At 53.6% G+C, this 23,726-nt stretch overlaps 2 protein-coding genes across 3 annotated transcripts; both read right to left on the bottom strand.

Annotated features, from left to right (window-relative positions):
- Positions 1 to 3,644: 3,644 nt before the first annotated feature.
- On the bottom strand, positions 3,645 to 13,720 carry TSPAN17 (tetraspanin 17). Of its 2 annotated transcripts, XM_017668565.3 has the most exons (9): positions 13,395 to 13,718; positions 10,096 to 10,146; positions 9,861 to 10,007; positions 8,857 to 9,027; positions 7,200 to 7,325; positions 6,551 to 6,598; positions 5,869 to 5,985; positions 5,734 to 5,795; positions 3,645 to 5,202 (listed from the first exon to the last, which is right to left on the bottom strand). In XM_017668565.3, exons 1-9 carry the CDS (start codon positions 13,479 to 13,481, stop codon positions 5,166 to 5,168), a joined length of 846 nt encoding a protein of 281 aa, XP_017524054.1. In that variant the 5' UTR covers positions 13,482 to 13,718; the 3' UTR covers positions 3,645 to 5,165. The 2 variants fall into 2 exon arrangements, with proteins under 2 accessions (XP_017524054.1, XP_017524055.1); XM_017668566.3 differs by lacking the exon at positions 6,551 to 6,598 and having other exon boundaries at positions 13,395 to 13,720.
- A 919-nt stretch (positions 13,721 to 14,639) lies between these two features.
- EIF4E1B (eukaryotic translation initiation factor 4E family member 1B) lies at positions 14,640 to 18,339 on the bottom strand. The gene is made up of 7 exons (XM_017668541.3): positions 18,322 to 18,339; positions 18,045 to 18,226; positions 17,652 to 17,747; positions 16,902 to 16,965; positions 16,020 to 16,133; positions 15,769 to 15,908; positions 14,640 to 15,452 (listed from the first exon to the last, which is right to left on the bottom strand). Exons 1-7 carry the CDS (start codon positions 18,337 to 18,339, stop codon positions 15,338 to 15,340), a joined length of 729 nt encoding a protein of 242 aa, XP_017524030.1. The 3' UTR covers positions 14,640 to 15,337.
- Positions 18,340 to 23,726: the final 5,387 nt, after the last annotated feature.

The raw sequence follows: 23,726 nt of genomic DNA, 5'->3' as shown, positions 1-23,726 counted from the left end.
GGAGGCAGACCTGGAGAGCTAATTCCCAGAGAGGCTCATTCCTAGCAGCAGGACCCAGGTGTCCAGGCCTCCAGGTGCCTAAGGCAGCCTCTGTCAAGAGCTGGACCCTCAGAAAACAGCAAGAGGCCCCTCTGTATTCAGGGTGCTGCATCCCCATCTGTACGTAGCTGCACAGGGGCCCAGGGAGGCATTATCGTGGCAACAGACTTGGCAGTACCAAGGGGCTAACTGTGTGGCTTTCACACCTCTGATGGGCTGAGTTCCAGGCCTCCAGATCTGTGGTAATGCTGCCCCTCAAGTCAATGCCTGGGTTGAGGAGCAGAAATGAGGCCCCCTCGGCCTGGGAAGGGATACCCTTGCCTGTGGCCCTCACCCTCCTGTGTGCAGCAGTGGCTGCTCCAGCCAGAAGCCCTAGAGGGAAGGCTTGGCCATGCCTCTAACCAGAGCCTTGGGGTGAAAAGAGCCCCAAAGCAGGAGCAGCTTGACTGTCTACCATCCGTCAGGTAAGGGATGGAGACGCAAACATGGCTTATCTGCACAGTCACTCAGGGAAACACCCCAGTCACATGAAGTGAAGCAGCTTTACGTGCACGGACATGACTAGGCCTTCAAAACCCATCATGTGGGGTGGGTTAGCAAGCTGCAGCAAGATGGGGACAGTATCATGCCACCTAAAACATCCAAAACAGTAAAGAGCATTTTCTATGAGTACACAATATGAGTAGAACATGTAAAAAATGTAACAGGTCCCAGAGGATCTATAGCTCACAGCTCTGATGACACTGGAGGAGAGGGGAGGAGATCATTGAATGGGGCAATAAATTGGTAAAATGGATAGCCTCATCCATTTTTTAAGTGGATTGGGTTCTTATTTTACCTGTGCTATTAAAATAATTTCATAGGTCTTTGCTCCATTCTTGCTTTCACATGGAGGCCCCTCTGGCCACTCCACTTAATGGGGAGGCCTGCCCTTGACCCCCACACCCACCAAGCCCCTCATTCATTCTGATATTTCTAGAGCATTCGTGCTCTCTCCCAGGGGAGAGCTCATTAGGATGTTCATTGTGCATCTTTCCCCTTCCTGGTTGGGTTGGGGAGGGCAGCAACTCCAGCCAGGAGGAGAATCCAGCCTGTTTTCATATATCCCCAAAGGACGGTTGCATGTTTTATAACAGTTGTATGTTTTAAAATTGAAAGAGGGATAATATTTTGTGACATAAGAAAATTATGTGAAATTCAAATTTCAGTGTCCAGAAAATTTTATTGGAACACTGCCATGCTTGTTTGTGTTATCAAGACTGGTATCTGCCATAAAAACTGTTGAGTGCACTCATCTGTGGAGTATAAGAACAAAGAAAAACTGAAGGAACAAAACAGCAGCAGAATCACAGAACCCAAGAATGGACTAACAGTTACAAAAGGGAAAGGGACTGGGGAGGATGGGTGGGGAGGGAGGGATAAGGATGGGGAAAAAGAAAGGGGGCCTTACAATTAGCATGTATAATGTGGGGGGAGACATGGGGAGGGCTGTGCAACCCAGAGAAGACAAGTAGTGATTCTACAGCATCTTACTACGCTGATGGACAGTGACTGTAATGGGGTTTGGGGGGGGTGGGACTTGATGAAGGGGGGAGCCTAGTAAACATAATGTTCTTCATGTAATTGCAGATTAATGATAACAAAAAAAAAAAACTGTTGAGTGGTTGTATGGCCCCAAAGGTTAAAATATTTACTATTCGGCCATTGTAGACAAAGTCTGCTTACCCCTGGTCTGGACTGTGAGAGCCACAAGGGTGGGGGTCTTCCGTTTGTTCCTTTATGTACCCCATGTGCCTGGCAGTGTCTGGCACATAATAGGTGCTCAGCAAATCTGGTTGAATGAGTGAAGGGAGGTGTTTGTGTTGCATGTCATCTCCTAGAGAAAGTGACTCTCCTTACCCGCTCTGCCTGGCAGACTTCACCACCTGCCAGAACAGGAAGGTGGGCTCACATCTCCTTAAATACTGGGAGAGGCACCTGTGGGACAGGCAATGTGGTTTGCTCCCGGTCCTTGGAGAAGGGAGGGCAGAGGGTGGAAAGGCCTTGATTTGGCACCAAAAGGGTGGGCCCCCAGGCCTCTATTAGGCTGGCGTGGCTCTGCTCAGCCAAGGGGCCTCCACACCGTGGCGTAGGCTGCACTTTGGTGCCCCCTGGTGGTCCCTGCGAGGGGCTCCCTCCAAGGCTTCTGGGAGGCTTGAGCCTGGCCTCCCTAGCCCATCTGATCTCACCCGGACACCCGAGGCTCTCCTCGTCCCTTCCAGTTCCCCTCTCTGGGGCAGCCTGATGTCACAGTACACCCTCCCACTGAGCTGATGGGGAAGCTGCTGGCTGCTTCCCGTCCGGTTAGACTAGGCAGGCCCAGGGCTCCTGGGGGACGCCTAGGATGCCAGACAACGCCCACTCCTTTCTCCACCAGTGTGCACCCCTCCCTGACAGCAGGAGCAAGGGTGGCCTTGGTCCCCAGGGCCCAAGGCCCCACTTAGAGGGATGGGCAGGGGACAGCCTTATAAGCTTCCTTGTGTTTTCTACACATCTGGAGAGATCCCCATCTGGGCAAGGGCTTCTCATGCAAGGAAAAGAACTGCTCTAAATTCTACTTTGGAGACAAGAAATTTGTCTGTAACTAGCATGAAACGCCCCTGAGCAGTGACCGTGTGCTAGTCGCATGTACACATTGCACCACTAGCAACTGTGCCATCTGCCTGTGCCAAGTGGGCTCCAGGAGGGCACGGGCAAGTCTGAGTGGTCTCAGTAACCCCAGCTGCAGCAAGGGCCCACGCAAGTAGTGAATAGGGGATGGATGGATGGACAGGTGGTTGGGTGGGTAGATAAGAGGGTGGATGGATGTCCTGTAGCAGAACTGAGCTCTGGAGAAGTCTGCGTTGGGAGAACTCCCAGCAAGGATCATGACCACTCCTACCCATCATTCCTATCCCATCTCGTCAGTCCTATTTCTAAATATATTCTGGTTCCACTTCCCATCCGTGCCCTCTGCCCTATACCCACTCTCACCTCCCCAGCACCCCAGGCTCCCTCATGCAGAGAGCACCCCAGCTTCAGGGCCTCTAGGGCAGCTGGTACCAGAACACTGATATAACAGTGTTCCCCTGGAGCTTCCCAGAGACCCCCTCCACCACTCCATTAAGGGGCCCCTTCTCCCAGGCACCCCAGCTGCCCGTCAGTCTGCCACTCTTTCTTCACAGCGTTTATCACTAACACACACACCTATCTGCCTGTGTTTCTGTGTCTCCCCCATAAGAATGCAGCACGAGGACCAGGACCTTGCCCTTCTCGCTCCCGTACATCCCCAGCTGCTAAGTAGATGCTGTTCTACAACATGCTTGGGGACTGTCACTGCCCCTTACTGTTTGGCACTTCACCCTGACGTATATCACAAGGGCAGGGCGGTTGTGGGGTAGAACTCCACCAGGAGGGGTCAGATCTGGGTGCCTCCTCCCAGCTGTGTGTTCTGGGCAACTCCTTTCCCCCTCTGAGCCACTCTTTCCTCATCAGAAGAATCTCCACCTCACAAGGGGCTGCAAGGTTTGAGAGAGAAAATGACAATGAAAACATTTAAACTGAGAAAATACAAGACTCATGCACAATATTGTGAGCTGCATTTATTACAGTGTGTATAAACCACCCACAGCTGGACTCTGTCAGAGACCCCAGAACACTGTCTAGCCTGCATCTAGGACCCACATGCTGGGTTCATGCTCCACACCCTGCCCACCTGGCAGCAGCTTCCAGCATTCCTGAATGGCACAGCAGCCAGGCCCCTTGGGTGACTGTCCCAGAGGAATCTATGGGGGCACAGCGGCCAAAGCTGCCCCACATTTTTTGTTTGGCTTACAGCATTTAAAAATTTTTTTCATTAGTTGCCAATAACTTAAAAATCAAGATATTTCACATAAAAATCTGGATTTCTGGCTTCTTTAGATTTCTGACATTAGACCTGCACTTTACTTTACAGCAATTAGCTACAACTGAATGACAGCCACCAACCTCAGATGGGGGTCTGTGCTTTGCCAGTCTCTACCACAGCCTATTGTCTCTCAGGGCCAGTTGGCATTGTCAACTCAACTGTGCAAATATTTCTCATCACAAAGCAACATCTGTGTGTCCCTTCTCCAGTAACGACAGGGAAGTTGCCTTGCAAAGGCCTCACAATTCAAAGGCCCACTTCATTCATTTATACAACGTACATGGCCCTGAGGGTATCTGCGTTAGAGATCTGTGAACTAGCCTAAATGCTTCCTTTCATTCACAAAGGGCAGCTCAGAGAGAAGTGGGGCAGTCACTCTACACATACCTTTTCGCAGCTAAAAGGCAGATAGATCTGAGAGCAGCAGCCAGCCTTCCTAAATCTGAGCCCATTTGCAGCTTTAGAAGTTTTCAAGTTCCCTGAACCCCAAAGCACTAGTGAGCAGGGTGGGCACACTAGGGATAGGGCTATACCTAGGTAAGGCTGCCCCAGGGCAAAGGCCAGACCTTGGGAATGCTGTGCTGATGTGCCCTCTGGTGGCCATGAAACAGCTCTACAGGCCACTGGGAAAATTTTGAATTTGATTTCAAGTGAGCCAAGGAGACCCCCATCCACAGCCCCCAAACCAGACTGCCTGACCTCCATCCAAACCCTTAACCACTCCCTGGGCATGCTGACACTCATCTCAGTCCCCAGGAGGGCCAGAACCAGGATACGGCCTCCTCAGGACAGGCCCAGCCTTTCCCTTCTTCACATCCCTGTGTCTCCATCCAGGCTTGGACAGCAGCTGCCCAGAATTTGTAGGGGAAACCCCTACCAGGGTGAGGGAGGCCAATTCCCAGCCTACCGGGCCAGGCAGGGCCCGCAGAGAACAGGAAGCACATGTCCCAAGAGAAGATGCCACTGAAGAGCCTCTGTGGCCAGATGGTCATTCTTCACGAGAAGCCAGGGATCTGGACTTTTACATGACATATACCAAGTTTAAAAGGTTAGCTCAAACAATAAGCACCACCCAGGCCAAGAAAACACGTTGGCAGGGTGGGTCCGGGCCAGGGCCCCAGGCGGAGAGCTCTGCTGAGGCCCTCCAGCTGACAGAACCTCCGAGATGGTGGGCGGAAGCCAGTGGTTTTCAAGGTTTTGTTTATTTGAGTAGTTTGTAGCCATCATCATGTTTGATCCTGAGAGGCAAGCAAGGGAGAAAAAATTCTTGGACCTATTTTAGTCAGACATTGAGGCTGCAATAAGCTTCTGGAAGGGTCAAGGTCATAGTTAGTCGAGAGGAAAGCTCTGAAGCTACATGAGGCCATAGCCTGGGCAAGAGCAGGCCCCAAGCCTGTCCCACACAGCCATGCACAGAGAAGTGTGTCCCAGCCTAGTGGGGACATGGGCAGTCCCCTACCACACTCTACCTGCCCAATGACTTAGCTAGGCCATTCCTAGTCCCCAGAGAGCCTGCCCCCGAACAACAGCTGAGATGGTGGCTCCCTGTGCACACCCACCCACTGTGTGCACAGCTCCGGGATAAGCAGCCCAGGCAGACACGTGCGGCTTTCTCCGCTGGCACCCAGCACACCCCGACGTGAGCCCAGTGTGGAGCTCAGGTCCAAGCATAAACACCTCCTGCAGCCTTGCCCATCATGGGCAGAGCATGGGGGCGGGGGTCCCTGGGTAGGCCAGGCAGGTGGCCATGGCCGGCATGGCAGCCTCACCAGTTGGCCTTCACAGCCTTGATGTCACTGACGAGGTTCTGGGCCAGGCAGATACCAAAGATCTGTAAAATGAAGGGCAGGTGAGGGAATGTAGGGCAGGGGTCGGGGAGGGGGCTTGCAGGGCAGCAGCAGTACCTGGAGGAGGGCGATGCCCACGAAGACCCCAGCCACAACGATCAGGTGGTCCTGCAGCCACTTCTCAAACTGGCCCACGCAGCCTTTGGTGTGGATAGAGCCCTGCTGCTCCAGTTCCTAGACATGCAAGTTCAGGGCTCTACCCTCCCGCCCTGGAGGGCCTCACCTCAGTCCAGCTGGCCAAGCTCATCTCTGCCCCAGGGCCTTACACCTTCTGTCCGTTGCCCTACAGCAGGTCTCTGCATGGCAGGCTCCTCACCATCAAGGTCTCAGAACAGACTCCTCTTCCCTGATGGCCCAGCCCCAGTTCCGTCACCTCCCTTACTTTATTCTCTCCCAAGCTCTTAGTTGAAACTGTCACATTACTGTTCACATTTATTTATCCATGAGCTTACTGTCTTTCTCCCCCCACTGGAATGGGAGCCCCTTGAGAGCAAGGGCTGTCTGCCTGTTTCATGAGCACAAATCTCCAGCGTCTCGGGCAATGCCAAGCTCAACAAAGAGCTGGAATGAGCAAACACATGTGTCTGTGCCCACAGGTCTGCTGCCCCTCATGGTAGGCAGCCCAAGCCCCGGTGCCCTGCATGGTTCCCAAGATACAGAATCCCTGAGGCCTTTCAGAGAACCTTGTGGGAGGCTGCCTTTCCCATCCCAGGGCCAACTCCACCCCTGCCCCTCTCACCAGTTTGAGCCGGACATCATAGCCACACTGGGTGTTGAGAACGTCTTCCTGAGGAGAAATAGGCTAATAAGACACTCAGTGAGGAGACACCACCTGGGGGCGCATGGCACCCACCACCACAGTGGTTCTCGCTTCTCAAGGGGAGTCAATGGAATCACAGATTCTGCCATGTCCACCACTCCTAAGCAAGGCTCACTGAGGCCCATGCCTCCCTCCCTGAGCCAGGGCACACAGCGGCTAACGTCAGCTTGAGCTGCCCCTGTTTAGGAATCCTGCTTGCTCCTGTTTTATAAGAATGGGAAGGACCCTGGCCCTCAATGCTCCAGGTGATGTCACTGTGAGAGGTCTCTGCTCTGAAGAAAGCGATCAAGGTGTCAACATCCCCCCACTTCCTGCCACCCCAGCACAACAGCCCAAAGGTGTAGTGGCTGGCTCACCACAGAGACAGGTTTTGCCAAAGAGGTGCAGTCCCCACTCCACAGGCCTCCATGCTGCCCACAGACGCAAACTCCCCAACGTGGTAGGGGTACTCCCATGTAAAATGACCTCCCCTGACATCCATGACCGAGCTGAGCCCTATGGTGGGTTTTTCCAACACTGGACCTGCGCACTGCAGTGCCCCCCACCCCCCTCACCAGGCCCCACTCACCGCGGGGTCCCGGATGCAGCAGGAAAAGGGCACCCCACAGCGCTCCCGGCTTGGGTTCAAGTCAGTGCAGTTGAAATAGATATTGAGGTTCCAGTCATTGGGCCCTCGGGCTCCACAGCAAGACCACTGAGGGGCGAGAAGAGAGCCCAGGTGAGCTAGGCCCACCCTATCCTGTTTGGGGACAGGTCCAGGCTGCAGGGAAAGGGCTGGGCTGGGAGAGGGCCTCAAGGCAGCCAGCGAGTGGGCACCTCCTCACCCCCGCTGCAGGCAGGCCAGGCCTGGGCCCATAGCCATCAGAGCAGCTCTAGGCTCCTGCCTAGGTTGGTGGGAGCAGGGAGGTACTGGAAAGGGGCACCCCGAGGGGTGGGTATTGAGCCAAGCCCTGTGGGAAGAGGCACCACTGAACCCCACATCTATGCTAAGTCTCCCCACCCTGGCCCCAGGGATTTTTATGAAGACCTTCTCTTCCTCTCTGCAGGGACAGGAGGGTAATCCTACCATCCTCCTAACCACCCCCATTGTACTGTGTAAATGCTGCTATGAGGACCTGTATGGGGGTCACCTCTACCCAGAGCACTGTGGGCTTGTCTCCCTAGGGGGACAATGGCAAGTGTGGGGCTGTGTTGAAGCAAAGAGCACATGGTCTGTCAGGGAGACAGGAGCACACACCTTAACTCCCTGACACAACACAGGCCGCCTACAAGCCGACCCTTGAGGGACCCGCTCAGAGGACTTGTGGGCTGAGCCAGCAGACTGAGGCCTGGCCTTGTGGCTCTCTGTGCACAGGCCACAGTGCACAGCCTGGCCTCTGCCTGCCTCCTCTCACTCTGCTCAGCACCTGCTATTCCTGCCAGGGGACCCTCATCCCTCTCTCCATATTCTTGCTCCTTTTCCTTCTCTACCCTTCCCCATTTCAGCCTTTACCACAATTTATAATTTTATACACACACACATATATGTGTTTGCTTTGCTTTTTATCATTTGTCTCTTCTAGATTGCCATCCCCATGAGGACAGGTCGCAGCTTTCATCACCAAGTAATCCCCAGCACCTGGCCCAGGGCCTGGCACATGATAGGCCTGTAACAATTCTGTGTTAATGAACAAATAAATCACATCCTAACCTCCTGGCTTTAAGTCAGCCTCTGCCCTGGGTTGGAACTCCTCAAAGCAGAAACCAGCTCTGGATCATCTCTGGACCCCAGAGCAGACTCCTAGGATGAATAACATGGAAGGCCCACAACTCTGAGTGTGAGTGGGTGGGTGTAACTGTAGGTAAGTGGGTGTGAGTAGATGAGACGGTCCAGGCGGAAGGTGCCTAGGAGTTCTGAACTCTTCACCGACTGTGTCTTCACAGGTGTGAGGTATACAAGCTTGAGGGCAGAGCTTCACTGGGGTGAGGGCAGGGGAGTGGGGAGTTAGGAGTTGCCAGTCTGGAGCCTCTGGCCTCTGTTCCTCAGCCCCGTGTCCCTGAAGGGCTAGGCACATGCTGACCCACAGGACCATAGGCGCTGGCTTCCCCCCAGATCTGGCCCTCTTCCCTGGGGCCTATCTAGCCTGAGTGGGCAAGAAATGATCCCAACACACACGAAACTTGCTCCCTCATGCATATGCCTGGCAGACGTTTCCTCAAGGTGGCCCCTGCCAGTGTGGACTCACGTATTCCTGAGCAAAGTCAATGAGGTTCTGGAGGTCAATGTCATCCCGATAGGCCTTGACGTTGTTGTTGATGAAGAGGTTGAGCTGGTCTCGAATCCAGTCCTTGAAAACGAAGGCCAGGATCCCTGTTGCCAGCTCCAGGAAGAAGATGAGGCCGAGGAATACGGAGAACTGGGGTTGGGGGTATACAGATGGTAGGGGTCGGAGACATAAGGCCTGAAGGTGCCATGAAGTGGAGCTCAACCCGCACCATGACCTTGGAAAGCCCAGAGTCCCCACCTTCTATCATGTTGGTATTATTTTATGATGGTAAAAGACGGTGCGCTGTTGTTAGCTACCCATCCATTCCACTTCCTCTGTAATCAACCCATTTTCTTTGAGAAACCACCCTCCATCGTACATCCTCGGTTCCTGCAGCTCACGTGGAGCCATCGCCACCTTTCCGCGTTCCCAGATAGAGCACTGAGCTTGGGACAGGAGCCCGCCCATCAGAGCACTACCCCCACCCTGGGGCCACAGGGATTGGTCCAGAGACAGCCAATCAGAACCAAGAGACGAAATTAAAGGACTGGCCGAATGGCTGTGAAGAGAGAGCCTTGGTCTCCAGTGGGAGTTCCTGGAAGGGCAGCGGGAAGCCAGTACCCACCTGTTACTGGGCTTCCTTCCACCCCATGGGGAATGGAGCCAACCCCGAGTGACAGAGCTGAGAAACAGAGACCAGGCCAAGTGACACTGTGGTAGTCCCTACTTCCAAATGTGCTGGTGGTCAGCACACCCTCGGGGCTTTTCTTAGCGCATGGAAACCCCCTTTTATGCTTAGGCCACTGGGTTTCAGTCGCTTACAACAGAAAGGATCCTATAAACATAAATAATTCGAATCTGATGATTATTGGTACAAAAATACCATAATAAAACTGTTGCCAAGCACGCAGTAAACCAAGAAGCAGGTAGGAGGAGGCAGGGGCCCCCAGTGGATGTGGGCAGCGCCGGGCGAGGGTACTCACAAACTTGAGCAGGAAGGTGTTCTCCCGGAGGGCCCCAATGCAGCCGGCAAAGCCCAGCACTGACATGATGCCTCCTACCACTACAAACAGCCACACAGGATCAAGGCCTCCTAGATCTGTCAGCGCCGAGATGTTGGAGAGAACGCCCTGTGCCACAGGAGCAGAGGAAGTGGGGAGGCTGACCCTCCCACCACCTCGACCCAAGGAAATCCTACACCCTAGTACATTGCCTTACCTTCTCAGCCCAGGCCCAGAGGCCAATAGCCAGGAACAGGGCTCCCAGCACCTGCAGGAGCAGAGCAAAAAGCTGAGGGCTGGGGCACCATGATCCTTCCTCATCCCCAGACCAGCTCCTCCCCACTAGGACTCAGGATCTTCTGGAAGCCAGGGAGAGAAAGGAAGAAGGGGAAAGGCTGTAAATGGGATCCAGGGTCCTTTCCACCCTCTCAAGAATATATCTCAGTGCTGAAGATTCCACAGGACACAGGCTGGAAGACTGACCCCTCCCTATCCCTGGAACTCAGAACGGGAGCAGAAGGCGGCAGACACACTCCAACCAAGCCACAGCAGCAGTCTCCTGAGCCTCTTCTCTGCCCCCCTCTCCCAAGTCCAGCCCTCCTGCTACCCTGCTACTCTGACTTCCACCCCACCCCCACTCCTGACTGAAGACCCCTGAATGGCAAGGAATCCAGATGCAGAGCAGGAGCCAGCTGAGGGGCCCCAGCCTGTGTCAACGGCTTCGCTCTAGGAAACATCTAACCACAGCTCTGTCCAAGCCTTCCAAACACCACCCACCAACCTGCCTCAATTCCTTACTAGAAAGAGCCCTGGATCTTGACATACAGTCTTAAAAGGAAACCACCCCTCCTGCCCAAGCCCAGGGCCACGACCCCACCTCTGCAGACCTACACCACCCACCTGCTTTCACAGACTCCCTCCTCTCAGCACACAGCCTCTGCCAACCACAAGCTCCACCAGTGACCACCCACTTTTAACACCTTCCCCTTCCTGACCTCAGGCTCCTCCCACTGCTATGCTCTCTCTAGAAATGTTTTTCCTTCCCTCCCCCAACCAGGGGGTTCCACATGTGAAACCCCTGCCTTATCCCACCTGACTGCCTGTGACCTTTAGACAAGCAACCAACCACTACTTTCTCTTTCTTGAGCCCCTCCATGGTTAAGGTAACACAATGCCATTCCTCCCTCTGCCCCTTCTCAGCCTCCCTCCCAGGACACTCTGCTTCACCTGCCCCATGCACATGGCCACCCCCGCACCCCTGCCCACCACGAGGTTCCAACCTCATCCTTCTGCCCTTTGTCCTCCTCACCCTCATTTTCCACCCCATCATGATATTGGCATCTCCCAGATCTCCATCCAAACCTCTCCCTGGCTCCAGACCCCTCCAGGTCCCAGACTTTGTTCCATGCATTGGGCTACACCAGCAAACAGAACAGATGAGTTCTCAGCCCTCATGGAGTTTACCCTCCAGGGGGGGTAAATCTACAGTGAGCAAACAAGGTAATTTCAGATACCAACAGATCCTTTAAAGAAAATCACAGAGGGTAATGCAGTGGGGAGTGACTGGGGGTGGTGGGAGCACACTTTAGTTAGGGAAAGTGGTGACATTTTAGATGAAGTTAGAGGGCTGACGAGGTAGGGTGATCAGAGAATTCCAGGCAAAGGGACTGTCAAAGGCCTTGGAGGTGGTATCATGTTTGGTGGTGCAAGTCCTAAAATGAAGGACAGCAGGGCCAGACCCCACGGGGTGTTGGAGGCCATGGGGAGGAGTCTGGACTGTATTCTAGTGAGAACCATTGGGAGGTTCTGAGTAGGATAACACCAGGGTCTGCTTCCCACTAAAAAAAAAAAAAAAATCTCTGGGCCTATATCATTGGCACCTCCCTCAGACCACGTTGACCCAAACCTGAAACTCTCCCCCAAGCCCCCAGGAGGCCCAGGCCTGTCAATTAAGCCTCATAACTTACCCTGGAGCCTTCCTCACCTTTTCTACTCCCCAGCCCCGCTAGTCTCTTCACCTCCAAGCCCTGCCCCTCACCCACCCACCCCTGGAGACAGTCAGATCCATTACCCAACATTGAAGCCCTCACTGCTCCACAGTTCCCTCAATATAAAACTCAACTCTGCCCCAACCCTGGAGCCTTTCAGGCTCTGTCTCTCCACCCCCACTCACCTGCCTGGGAGGCCCCCCAGGAGCGAGCCTGGGTCTCTCATGCCTGTCCCCACTTGGCATTTGGGGGCTCCCTCTGCTCAATGCTCTGCCTTACAGAGCTCTGCCTACTGCCCACTGGGCTGTTACCTTGGCTCTGTGCTTACTAGCTGTGTGATTTGGTTAAATGACTTAGCCTCTCTGTGCCTGTTCCCTCAACTGTAAAATGCAGTTATTAATAAAGTAGCTATACAAATACAGGAAGTTAGAATTCATTTAATCTACCTAACAACTCTGAGGGACAGGCTTCATTATCACCCCCTCTCAGTCAGAGAAGCTGAGGCCAGGAAAGGAGAAGTGACTTACCCCTAGTCTCACAGGAGGCCTGCTACACCCACACCTCCAGGCTTCCCCACCAGTGCCCTCTGCACAATGCCACACCCTCCTGAGCTGAGCACCACTAAGGCCAAAGGACACCCGCCCACGGGTGACTGCCTGAGCAGCATGTGGGAAAAGGGCAGCACCTCTGAGCCCTGCTGAGCAAAACTCAATGGGACTGGCCGGTGGACCCAGGGTGGCAGGAAGGCCGCAGGCGCAGACTGCAGAAGCAGCAAGCAGCCTTGGAGAGATGGGCGGGAGAAAAGAAAGATGACTTGGCAGGGCCTAGGGGCATAGATGCCACCCTGGGAGAGGCACTAGCAGCTCCCTTCTCCAGCCAAAGGCAGCCCCGCCCTAGAGGGGTTTTGTCAGCTGTGAAATGTTGAATTCTGTTCCCTAGGGCCAAGGCCAGCAACTCAACAGAGGAGATGCCCCCAACTGAAAAACTAGGCTTATTGGCCCTCCCAGCCCGAAAGCCTCTCAGTGTGGGACTGGAAGGGTGCAGGTTTGACCCACCCATCTTTGCAGGAGCTTAAGAGGAGGCCGCAGGCCCAGGTGTTGCAGGGGCAAAAGGGGTGGGGGAGCAGATTCGGCCCTTCTTGCACCACAACTCTGCTCTGTAGCGGCTAAATAAGGGGTGGAGCTGCGCGCGCAACCCACACCCCAGCACAGCAAGTGAGCTGGGCGGGAGAGGGGGTGACCCGCACCAATCTTGCCCCTGGGGCCGTCAAGGAAAAACCTCCCCTTTCTCCACCTGGCTTTGGGGAGACACCAGGAGGCTTCCCTCCCCCACCCTACCCCCTGCACCCTGAGCCGCTCCAAACCTCCCTCAGGTGGTCTTGGAGGTGGGCGTGGAGCCGGGAATGGGAGGAAGGAGTAGGGGTACGGTCCCAGCCCCTTGTAGGGGGTGTGGTCTCCCCCCAGTAGGGCACTGAACCTCCCGTCCCGCAATCCGCAGGACAGGGCCCGGAACCCAACCCCGCGCTCACCCAGAAGACAATGTTGAAGCCGAACAGGAAGTATTTCCCACAGCAGCCGACCTCGGGTTCCTGGAAGTGCTGGTGCTTGCCTGGCATGGTGAGCGGCCGGCCGCCCGCCCGCTGGGGAACGGGAGCCGGGAGCTCTACCCAACCCTCCACGGGCCGCCCTGGGCTGGAGCCGCCCGGGGCCTAGCCCGGCGGCTGCGGCTTCATGGCCGCCACCACACAGAGAGCCGGTCGGGCCCCGCCCGCCCCCCAGGGACCGCCCCCGGTGCCCGGAATGTCCAGCTGGTAGCCCACTTGGTTCCCTCGGAGCCACGGCCGCCTCTAGGCCTGACTCCGCCCCCGCCCTAGGCCCCGCCCCCAACCAGACTCGGTCTTCTCTGAGCTTTGCTCCGCCCCCACCTCCTCTGTCCCCTCTGAGCCCCGCCCCAGACAGGCTCCGCAGTCGCCCCAGGCTCCGCCCCTCGGAGCCCTGCCTCCAGGTCCGAGTCCACGCTCGACCCAGGCTGTCCCACGCGGTAGCGGACGCAGAGTTCTCCCGGGTCCTTCAGACCTGCCTGCGACGCGTACTGATGGCGCCCCAAGTCGCAGGTACTAAGGATCGCCAGTTCCCCCCACCCCGCAAGGCTTAATACGAGCGCCACCCCAATCCCCGGCTTTGCTGTTGGAGCCTGAAAAAGAGTAACTGCTGAGCTGGTGAGCTGATGGAGATCGTATTTTTAACACACATGCAGGACGTTTTATTACAGCGGAGTCCAAGCAGAGGCGCTATTCGCTCAACGGAAATTCAGCTCTAGGTATCCTGGCTCAAACTCAGGCTAGGTGACCCCTGGGGTCTTGTGAGGGACTTGACCCGCTCTCCCCTGCCCCTTCAGTTTTGCTGGGAGCATATATACCCCACTCCCTGGCTCAAACCCCTTTTGCTTTTAAAGTACTTCCTTTGCCCCTCACCCCTTTCCATCACACCAGCTTGGGCCCTGACCAGGCCCCTTGCTACCTGCGGGGGTCTCACATGAGTTTTCTCAAGGCAGTACAGGAAGAAATCAAAGTTTTGAGAGAGCCTGAATCTTACTCAATTTTAGAGCCCTCAAAAATAATTCCAATATTGTTCAAAAGTGAGTATTTATTAGATAGAACAGGTACAGAAAGAGCCTTAAGCTTCATCACGTCCCAGTTAATCCTCCTCTAATAGACAAGGTGAAGTCTGACCACCACCCTCCTCTCCTGGCCCTCACCCACCCACCTCCACTTCAGCCTGGCCATACAGGGCTGTCTCATTTGTCAACTCCCACCTCTGTGAGATGATGGGGTTCTGCCTCTAAGCCTCCAGCTCTTGAATGGCCCCACCCTTTGGACCACCCACAGCTGGTTGAGGGAAAGTACAGGTTATAGGGTAGGCTCCAAGGCTACAGATCTGATGAGAGGCTACTCAAAGGTTTTAAAGCAGAATGGTCACAGAGAGCTCTCTGTGCCAACTCCTGTCCCTAAACTCCAGCTTTCAGTGTCAGTGGCTTTGAGCCCCCTACCCCAAAATGGAAGAGTCTAGCCCTCAACCACCAGGTGCCTTTCGCAGGGGGCACAGAGTACTAGATCTGAGGATTCTCTCCCATCTGTTCTCTTCCCACCTTTGGTTGAGCCCTCCTTTCCCCAGTGACTCACCCCACACCTCCCTACCCAACCCCAGGGATGGAACAAGGAAATTCAGGGGTTTCCTCCACCTTTCTGCCCTGGGTCCTCAGGCTGACCCCACTACCACCACAGAGCTGGCCCTAGGCTTAGACCCCAACTCCTGTTAAAGAGTGTTCACATTCCTCCAGGACAGGTAAAAACTGGGTTATCTGTCCCCCAATCTTGCCCAACATCAGCAGTGCAGCCCAGAACCTCCCTACACACCCAGCATTGAGAGACTCAGGAGCGCCTGACTCAGGGGGAGTGGCATCAAGGGCCCCTCACATCACAAACTTGTTTTTGGCAAGAGAGTTGCTCTTGGTGGCTGTATCTGCGTGGGCCTGGTACCCAATGACGGTCTTTGTGGAGAGGCCCAGGCGCTCTTTGTAGACACGCCTGGGGAGTGGGAGAAGAAATGAGACAGTCAGCAGCAGGTCCTGGAGATAACCTGAGACCCTGGGTCCTTCTCTGGTTAGTCACTCCTGTTTTGTCTGTCTTACCCATGTGGAAAGCCTAAATACGGCTCTTTAGTGCAGAAGAGTTCTGCTAGAAACAGTTTGAAATCTAGATTCCAAACCTTTTATATAGGTGGGTAAGAAGAAGGGGGAGATGACATGAGAGTTCCAAAGGTCACTCTGGCATGCCAAGCCACCCTCAACTCACCTTCTCCCCTAGAAGGCATCCCCCACCCTGTACCAGAGATACCCCTCACCCGATGTGCAGCACACCCTCCTGGTTCTCTGCTGCCCTTGTCCATATGGCAATCTTGTCCCCCTTGGCTCGGATATTGATGACGGCCCCACACACCTCCCGGTTGTGCTCCTCAAAGCTCTCCCCGATCAGACACAGCAGCTGAGGCCAGAAGGGCGGATGGTAAGACCTCCAGCTTGGGCACAGGGACTGTCCCCACCATCCTTGAGACTACTGCCGCACCAGCCTGGCCCCCCCAGCCCCACCACTTACTGTCTCCAGCCACAGGCGGTCCAGCTCACTGTGGCGCTGCTGCTTGGCGAGGCTGACCAGCCAGCGGCCACCTCTCTTATTTCTGCTATCTTCCCACATGGGCTCGATGCCATCCTGGGAGACAGGATGGCAAATCAACTGCCCTCCTTTTGTTCAAAGGGAAGTGGGGACCTAGCCACCTTCCCAGGCCCTGCTCTAGCCCCTAAATAGTCCTCCACAGGTCAGGTTCTCCCTTGCCTGCATTCCCTCTGTATAAGCAGGCTCCATCACCAGCCAGCCCCTCAGTCCCCCACACCCTCCTCTGAGCACCCACAGGTCCCTAAGCCTCAGTATTTGTCACCTTTTGTAGCCTTGCATGTGTCTGTGTATGTCTCCTATATTGAACCAAGTTCCTGGAGACAAATTTCAAATGGGTAATTCAGGAAGCCTCTGGGGCAACCAGTGTGGCCAAGGGCAGACAACCCAGGCTCAGCTGGGACCTGTCACCTGGGGAAATCTTTAAACACTGATGTCAGGGCCCCGCCTCGCACACCTGCAGGGCCAGCACCTCTGGGACTGGCCCCAGACATTGCCTAGGGGTGTCCTCAGGTAATTCTGATTCCTTCTCCTAAAGAGCCAGACCACAAACCTGGGCTCCTGGTTCCTGAACCTTCTCCCCACCTCCCCTTCCAGACTCTTAAAGGTCCTTCGAAGTGCAGCTGTGTTCAAGCTTCTGTTCAAAAGAGCCTCAAATGGGAAATCCTATGTCCACTCCGAGGGAGACTGTCCAAAGCCCCCCACCCCAGCCCCCTATGGGGAGGAACACAGCAAAAGCTAGGAAGAATCAGTCCCCCCAGTTGATTCAAAGGGGCCAGAATCAGAGGAGCCGCCAGCAGAGCCTACCTTAAACAGGGCGTAGTCACAGCCGGAGGAAAGCTTACTGGCCAACTGGATGTGACTGTACATCCTGGAGAAAGCCCCCAACCCCAGGCTGAAAGTCCAGGCTTTTTAGGGCCTGCTTCCAACTGGCCTCAGTCCCCTCAACTTCTTACCGGCCCCGCTGCTTTCCTTCAGGCCTTCAAGCTTTGCTCACACTTGCTCTTCTTCCCCCAACCAAATTCCATTCCTACTTACCCAAACCCTCAGACCCCACCTTCTGCCTGGAGCCTTCCCTGACCACCCAAGCCCCTGGGGAGGCTTTCAGAGCCCTGATGCCAGCTTTGTTTCTGGTACCCTTCCACCTGAAGCCCCAGGCCCCTCCCCTCCACCCCGGGGTTTGCACAGAACTTTGCATATGCCCCTATCACCCGTGGACACTCTCGGGAGGCCTAATCCTCAATTTGTGGCTGAGACAAGCTCAGAGAGTAAAAGGAACTTGCCTAGGGTCACAAAGTCATGGAGTGGCAGAGCCAAGGTCAACTCCTTGCTTCTCCCACCCACCAGGCTCTCTCCCTAAGCCCCAAGAAGTCTCTGGGGGGGGCCTCTACCCCAGCCCCATTGACAGCACCAAGCCCCAGCCCTCAGCAAATGCTGAAAGGCCCCAGGGAGGGGCTAGGAAAGCCGTGTAGGAATGTCCCCCACTCCCTACCGGGAGGTATGAGGGCTCAAGAGGCCCCTGGCTTTGGCCTCCCTTTGAGGGGGTTAGGCACTTACGCCCAGAAGTCCTCCACAGTGTCAAACTTGGTGATCAGATGCAAATTGTCCTGCCAGGCACGGCTGCGGTCATTCTTGAAGAACCACAGAGCCCACCTGAAGAAAAGGATGGCCAGGAGGAAGCAGAGAGCCCCCAGCCCCACCCTCAGCAGCAACTAGGCTGGCAGGACAGTCCTGCCCTTTCAAGGACAAACTGGGAGATGGGATTTGGGATACAGGCTCCCCAGAGGGCCAGGGAAGAGTGGAGGCATTTAACCCAGACTCTCAGCTGGGTAAAGGCTGGAAGGACCATCAGGGACCAAGTGCTAGGCCAGCTCTGACCTTTCCCAGATGAGAAACTGCAGGCCAGAGAGGAAGGCATGGTCAAGGCCACAGCCCTGGGGCCAGCCTTACCTGTTCAGCAGCGGGTGCAACGCCAGCTTGGCTCCCGCAGGGCCCTCATCCTGGGCCTTCTTCCTCAGGGGCCGCAGGGCCCTGGGAGAGCTTAGAGCCTCCTCTCCCCCTGACATCCACACGGCAGCTGTCTCCTCTTTCTCCTTCTCCCGCTTTCGGATTCCACCCTCAACCTCTCTGGCCTGACCAAAGAAAGGAGTCAGGGTGGGTAGTGAGCCCTGGCCTGGCCAGCCCAGCCCCTACCTTCACTGCCCAAGGGGCAGGCAGATGGACTTACAGGGCTGGCAGTCGCCATGCTCCTTGCAGGAAGGCAGGCATCCAAGGAGGCGCCCAGCTGCCGGCTTTTAGCCTTCCGGGGTCTTGCCCCCACTGCCCAGGGGTAGAAGGAGAGGGAGGAGCCACCATGAGGGTGGAGGAGGGCTTGCAGGGGGAAGAGCTTATATAGTCCTTCATTAGCAAGCATTTAATGAGCACCTTCTGCATGCAGGCTGATGACACAGCTATGACAAAGCAGACCCAGTCCCTGCCCACATGGCACTGATCATGTCAAGGCTGACAGGACTGCCTTAGTGAAACAGCATCCCACCAAGGGATGGACATCAATTGGACAGGCCCAGAGACAGCAGAAACAGCAACTGACGTAGCCAGGGGCTGTGGCCACATCAGAGACCTTATACATGCATAGTGGTGTCTCCTTGTTTGTCTCTGCTGCCACTTACGCCTTGATTTGGCCACTGATGTCGTCTGACACAGGCATTTATCTGGTCTTTGGAACCATCTGAGGTTTTTTTTTTAATGTAATCATTTAGAAACAGGGAGATTTCTATGAAAAATTCACATTTTTGGTTACCCTTGAAAATCTGGGAAGGTCTGGCAACACTGGGGCTTCCACCTCATAGGCCCATGATCTGCTGCAGCTGAGGCTGCCCGCAGGAAGGGCAGACGGGGCTCCACTTAGCCCCACTGGCCCGTTGCTCTCATGCTACTTACCTTCTGGCCCACCTGAGTGTTCTCCGCCTGGGTGCTGATGGCAAGGGGGTAGTGTGACAGTCACCCCACCTGGGTTCAATTCCTCCCTACCCTGACCTAAGCCAAGTACTTGGACCTAACTGAGTCTCAGTTTCCCCATCTGTAAAACCAGAATGTTAATGATCCACACTCAGAAGCTTGTTGTCTTAAATGATATAAAACACGTAAAGCCCATAAAACAAGGCCTGGCTCGGTGGTCAACAGAAGTCAGCTGAGTGCTCCCCTAGGCTAGAGGAGGGATTGGGGAGAGGAATGGGAGAAGACGGGCAGGGAAAGCTCTGGGTACCCTTTCTCTGCCTTCTGAACAGCACCCTTTCTTGCAGAGGCTGAAACCTCCCAAGTTTCTTAAGATTTATCACCCTCCCCATGGTCTTTTAGGGGTCCAGATCTGTAAGGGGTACCCTGGTCTTTCAAGGGGGGCGGACATTTAGATAACCTCACAAAGACCTGTGTAATAATCATAAATGCAGACCTCTGAAGAAAAGGAATTTGCAGATGGGAGAAGGTAAAGTCCGTGACCTGAACTGGGGTCTTTTGAGTGGCAGGTCTTACCTGTGTGGATCAGAATCACCTGCAGGGCTTGTTAAACACGGACAGCTGAGTTTTACCCCAGACTTTCTGATTCTTTAGCTCTGGACTTGGGCCTGAGAACTGGCATTTCTAACAAGTTCCCTGACGATGCTGGTCAGGGATTCCATTTCGAGACAGCTTAGAGGCAGTTCATGGATGAGGCAGTGTTTGAGCTGAGACCTAAAGCATGAGCAAAAGTTACTTAGATGGGTGGAAGAGGGCATCTCAGGGTGTGGAAACAGTATGTACAAAGGCTCTGGGGCAAAGAGAACGTGGGGTCCTGGAGGAAGAGAAGACAGATTAGTGTGGCTGAAGCCCAAAGGAGGAAAGGATAATAAGTCTTGATCTTAGGAGAGCAGAAAGCCACTGAGTGCTTCAAGTAGGTGCAGATGGGCTGGGGAGGTAATCAGATGGGTTTTCCAGCAAGTTCCCTGGACTGCTGTGTAGAAAACAGGCCCTGTGGTGGCAAGAGTGAGTGGAGGAGATCTATTAGGATGCTAACATAGTTGTCAAGGGGACAGATGGGGTGGTGGGGAAGACAGAAAGGACATGATGGATTTCAGAGGTATTTAGAAGGAAGGCTCAGTGGTATTTGGTGATGGATAGGCTCCAGAGAGGTGAGGTCTGGTGTCCCACCCCAGACCTGTTGCTGCATAACCACCCCAAACTTAGTGGCTTAAAACAATAATCATCTATTTTGTTCACAGACCTGCAGTCTGAGTAGCAGTCAGTAGGGACAGTTTGTATCTACTCCAAAGCACTATAGGTTGGAGTGGCTTTCAGGCTGGGGCATACACAGTGGGGCAGTTGCTGCTGGCTGTCAGCTGGAACCTCAGCTGGAGGTGTCCACTGGGACAGCTCTAAGTGGCCTCTCCATGTGGCTGCTTGGCTTTCTCACAGCATGGTGGCTGGGTTCCCAGAATGAAATCCCAAGAGATAAGAAGCAGAAGCTGCCAGTTTCCTAAGACCTGCGCCTGAAACCTGGCACAGCATTACGTCCACTGTTTTCTACCAGAGTCCCAAGGCCCACATTCAAGGACAGGACATAATCCTAGCTCCCAGTGGAAGGAGTGTCAAAGAATTTTGGACAGATAAAGCACTGGAGGAGGGCCAGGCTTGGGGAGAGATCATGGAGATTTGGTGGCGAAAAAGGGATAAAGGACCCTCTGCAAGTGCTGGGCATGGTCTTGGCTGCTTTAGGGTCCTGGCCCAGAGCCCAGCATTGAATGACCCTGCCAGCCACACACCCCTTCCGCCATCTGCCACAACTTCCACTGTGGGGCAGCCCCTGGAGTCTGGGGTTGGGTGATTGAAGAGAGACCCTGGGAGCAAACCCCTGGCCCTACTTGGGTCCTGGTCCCTACCCAGGGCCTTTCCAAGTCTACATGGGGGGTCAGCTTTTGAATTCCAATCCTGCTTTTCTGTTCCTAAAATATCTTGAATCTTCTCATTCCTTCACTCCCCACGGCTGCTACCCCAGGTAAGCCCCACCATCTATGGCCTGGGTCTCAACTAGCAGTCTCCTTCTTTATGCTCCTGCCTCGCTATGGAGCATTCTCCATGTGCCTCAGAAGGATCATTTAAAATATTAATCTGATCACTTAAATCCTCTGTGTAAAACTTCCCATGTCACCCAGGGTATGATCCAAAGTCCAAGTTGTGGGCCAGCAAGTTGCTGCATGATCCAGCCTCACAGCACATGGACCCTCTAACAGTCCAGAATTATTCCTGCCTCAGGGCCTTTGCACTTGGCAGTTTCCTCCCCAGCTGTTTATATGACTGACTTCTCCTTTTCCTTCAGGGCTTGGCTCAAATGTCACCTTCTCAAAGAGGTCCTCCTTAACTGCTCTAAAGTTGATGACTCTCCCCATGCACTCTTTAACTGTTTTATCAACCTGTTTTATGTCCCTTTTAGCCCTTAATCCCACTCATTCATTCATTTACTCAGCTATTCATTCAACAAACACTGACCTAGCAGTTACTTTGTGCCAGGTGCTGATTTAGGCACTGGGGATCACAGATGTGAACAAAATTAGTGGTTTCACCTCTGCTTCAGAAGACCTGAGGACTAAGCCCTTGGACTTCTCTGCTCTGTCAACACTTGCTGTTCCATGATTTCATCTAGTCATGGGCACTAAATGTCATATACACAGTATACCTCTGGCCCCAACTTGAAATCTAGAAGAGCACATGCTCACAGCTCCACCCAGGTATCTAATGTGCATCTATCTTAGACTTATTGCATCCAAAGCTGAATTCCTGACCTTCCCCTAGCCCCAGACCTGCTCTTCCCATGATCTTCTCCATCCTTCCAAGTGCACAGCCAAAAATTCTGGAATAATCCTGGAGTCCTCTCTTTCTAACCTATCAGTACATTCTTTTTCTGTTTTATCTCAAAGCACATCCAGGATACAACCACTTCTCTCCATCTCCAGTGCCACTACCCTAACCCAAGTCACTATCATCTTCCCTGTATTATGGTGATGGCACCTGGACTGGCCCCCAGTTTCCATCCTTATCCAAGAACAATCTGCTCCCTACACAGTGACACTAAAAATGAAAGTCGGACCACATTGCTCCTCTGCTCACAGTACAAGTGTCTGCAAGGCCCCATCATCCCTCTGCTCTCCTCTCCTGCCCCCTCTTCTCCAGCCACACCAGCCTCCCTGTAAGTCTTTAAACATGCCAGGCCCACTCCTGCCTTAGGATTTACACGTTCCCTCAATTCCTAACTCAAGTGAGGCCTTCCCTGCCTACTTTAGCTGTTTAAGCCCTCAGCTGCACTCCAGCACCCTCCACGCTCTTTTTTTTTTCACTTTCCCTCCCAGCATTTATCATCTCCTGACTCACCATTTATATTTTATGTACTTATTTTACTCATCATCTGCCTTCTTCCACTGGAACCTAAGGTCCCCAAGGTCTCCTTCATTCATGCTGTGTTCACCAGCATCTAGAGCAGGGCCTGGCTCATGGCAAGTCCTCAGAGGTCAGAGTGAGGTGGGGGAGTTGACCATGAGATTTAGCAAGGTGAGTGTCACTGATTTTGACAAGAGCAGCATAATCTAACCTGTCTTGATTGGTCATTTGTTAATTGCCTATCACTTCCTACTAGAATGTTAAGGTCTAAAAGAGCAAGGACTTCACTGGTCTTGTTTTCTGCTGACTCTCTGGTACCTTAAGCAGTACCTGGCACACAGGAGGCACTTGAGAAAAACTGATTGAAAAGAATAGATGCCAGTTTCTGTACCACAAAGGACACCATCAACAGAACAAAAAGGCACCCTACAGTATGGGAGAATATATTTGTAAATGACATATCCGACAAGGGGTTAACATCCAAAATATGTAAAGAACTTACACGCCTCAACACCCAAAAAGCAAATAACCCGATTAAAAAATGGGCAGAGGATATGAAGAGACAGTTCTCCAAAGAAGAGATTCAGATGGCCAACAGACACATGAGAAGATGCTCCACATCACTACTTATCAGGGAAATGCAAATTAAAACCACAGTGAGATATCATCTCACACCAGTAAGGATGGCCAGCATGGAAAAGACTAAGATCAACAAATGCTGGCGAGGATGCAGAGAAAGGGGAACCTTCCTACACTGCGGGTGGGAATGTAAGCTAGTTAACCATTGTGGAAAGGAATATGGAGGTTCCTCAAAAAACTAAAAATAGATATACCATTTGACCCGGGAATCCCACTCCTAGGAATTTACCCAAAGAATACAAGTTCTCAGACTCAAAAAGACATATGCACCCCTATGTTTATCACAGCACTTTTTACAATAGCCAAGATGTGGAAGCAACCTAAGTGTCTATCAGTAGATGAATGGATAAAGAAGATGTGGTACATGTACACAATGGAATACTATTCAGCCATAAGAAAGAAACAAATCCTACCATTTGCAACAACATGGATGGAGCTGGAGGATATTATGCTCAGTGAAATAAGCGAGGAGAAGAAAGACAAGTATCAAATGATTTCACTCATATGTGGACTATAACAATGAAGCAAAACTGAAGGAACAAAACAGCAGCAGACTCACAGACTCCAAGAAGGGACTGGTGGTTACCA

Source organism: Manis javanica, chromosome 1, assembly GCF_040802235.1.
Source record: "Manis javanica isolate MJ-LG chromosome 1, MJ_LKY, whole genome shotgun sequence".
NCBI classification, from domain to species: Eukaryota; Metazoa; Chordata; class Mammalia; order Pholidota; family Manidae; genus Manis; species Manis javanica.
This window is presented reverse-complemented; position numbering and strand designations above follow the sequence as displayed.

What these genes read in the sequence shown, in the direction of transcription:
- TSPAN17 (XM_017668565.3), bottom strand. Translation starts at nt 13,481, where the DNA reads ATGCCAGGCAAGCACCAGCACTTCCAGGAACCCGAGGTCGGCTGCTGT. An exon ending in ACACCTTCCTGCTCAAGTTT is followed by an intron (nt 9,028 to 9,860) that starts GTGAGTACCCTC and finishes CCCCAACCCCAG; the next exon opens with TTCTCCGTATTCCTCGGCCT. An exon ending in AAGGCTGTGAAGGCCAACTG is followed by an intron (nt 5,203 to 5,733) that starts GTGAGGCTGCCA and finishes CTTGCCTCTCAG; the next exon opens with GATCAAACATGATGATGGCT.
- EIF4E1B (XM_017668541.3), bottom strand. An exon ending in TTGCACCCGCTGCTGAACAG is followed by an intron (nt 17,748 to 18,044) that starts GTAAGGCTGGCC and finishes CCTTTTCTTCAG; the next exon opens with GTGGGCTCTGTGGTTCTTCA. An exon ending in GAGGGTGTGCTGCACATCGG is followed by an intron (nt 15,453 to 15,768) that starts GTGAGGGGTATC and finishes CCCACTCCCCAG; the next exon opens with GCGTGTCTACAAAGAGCGCC.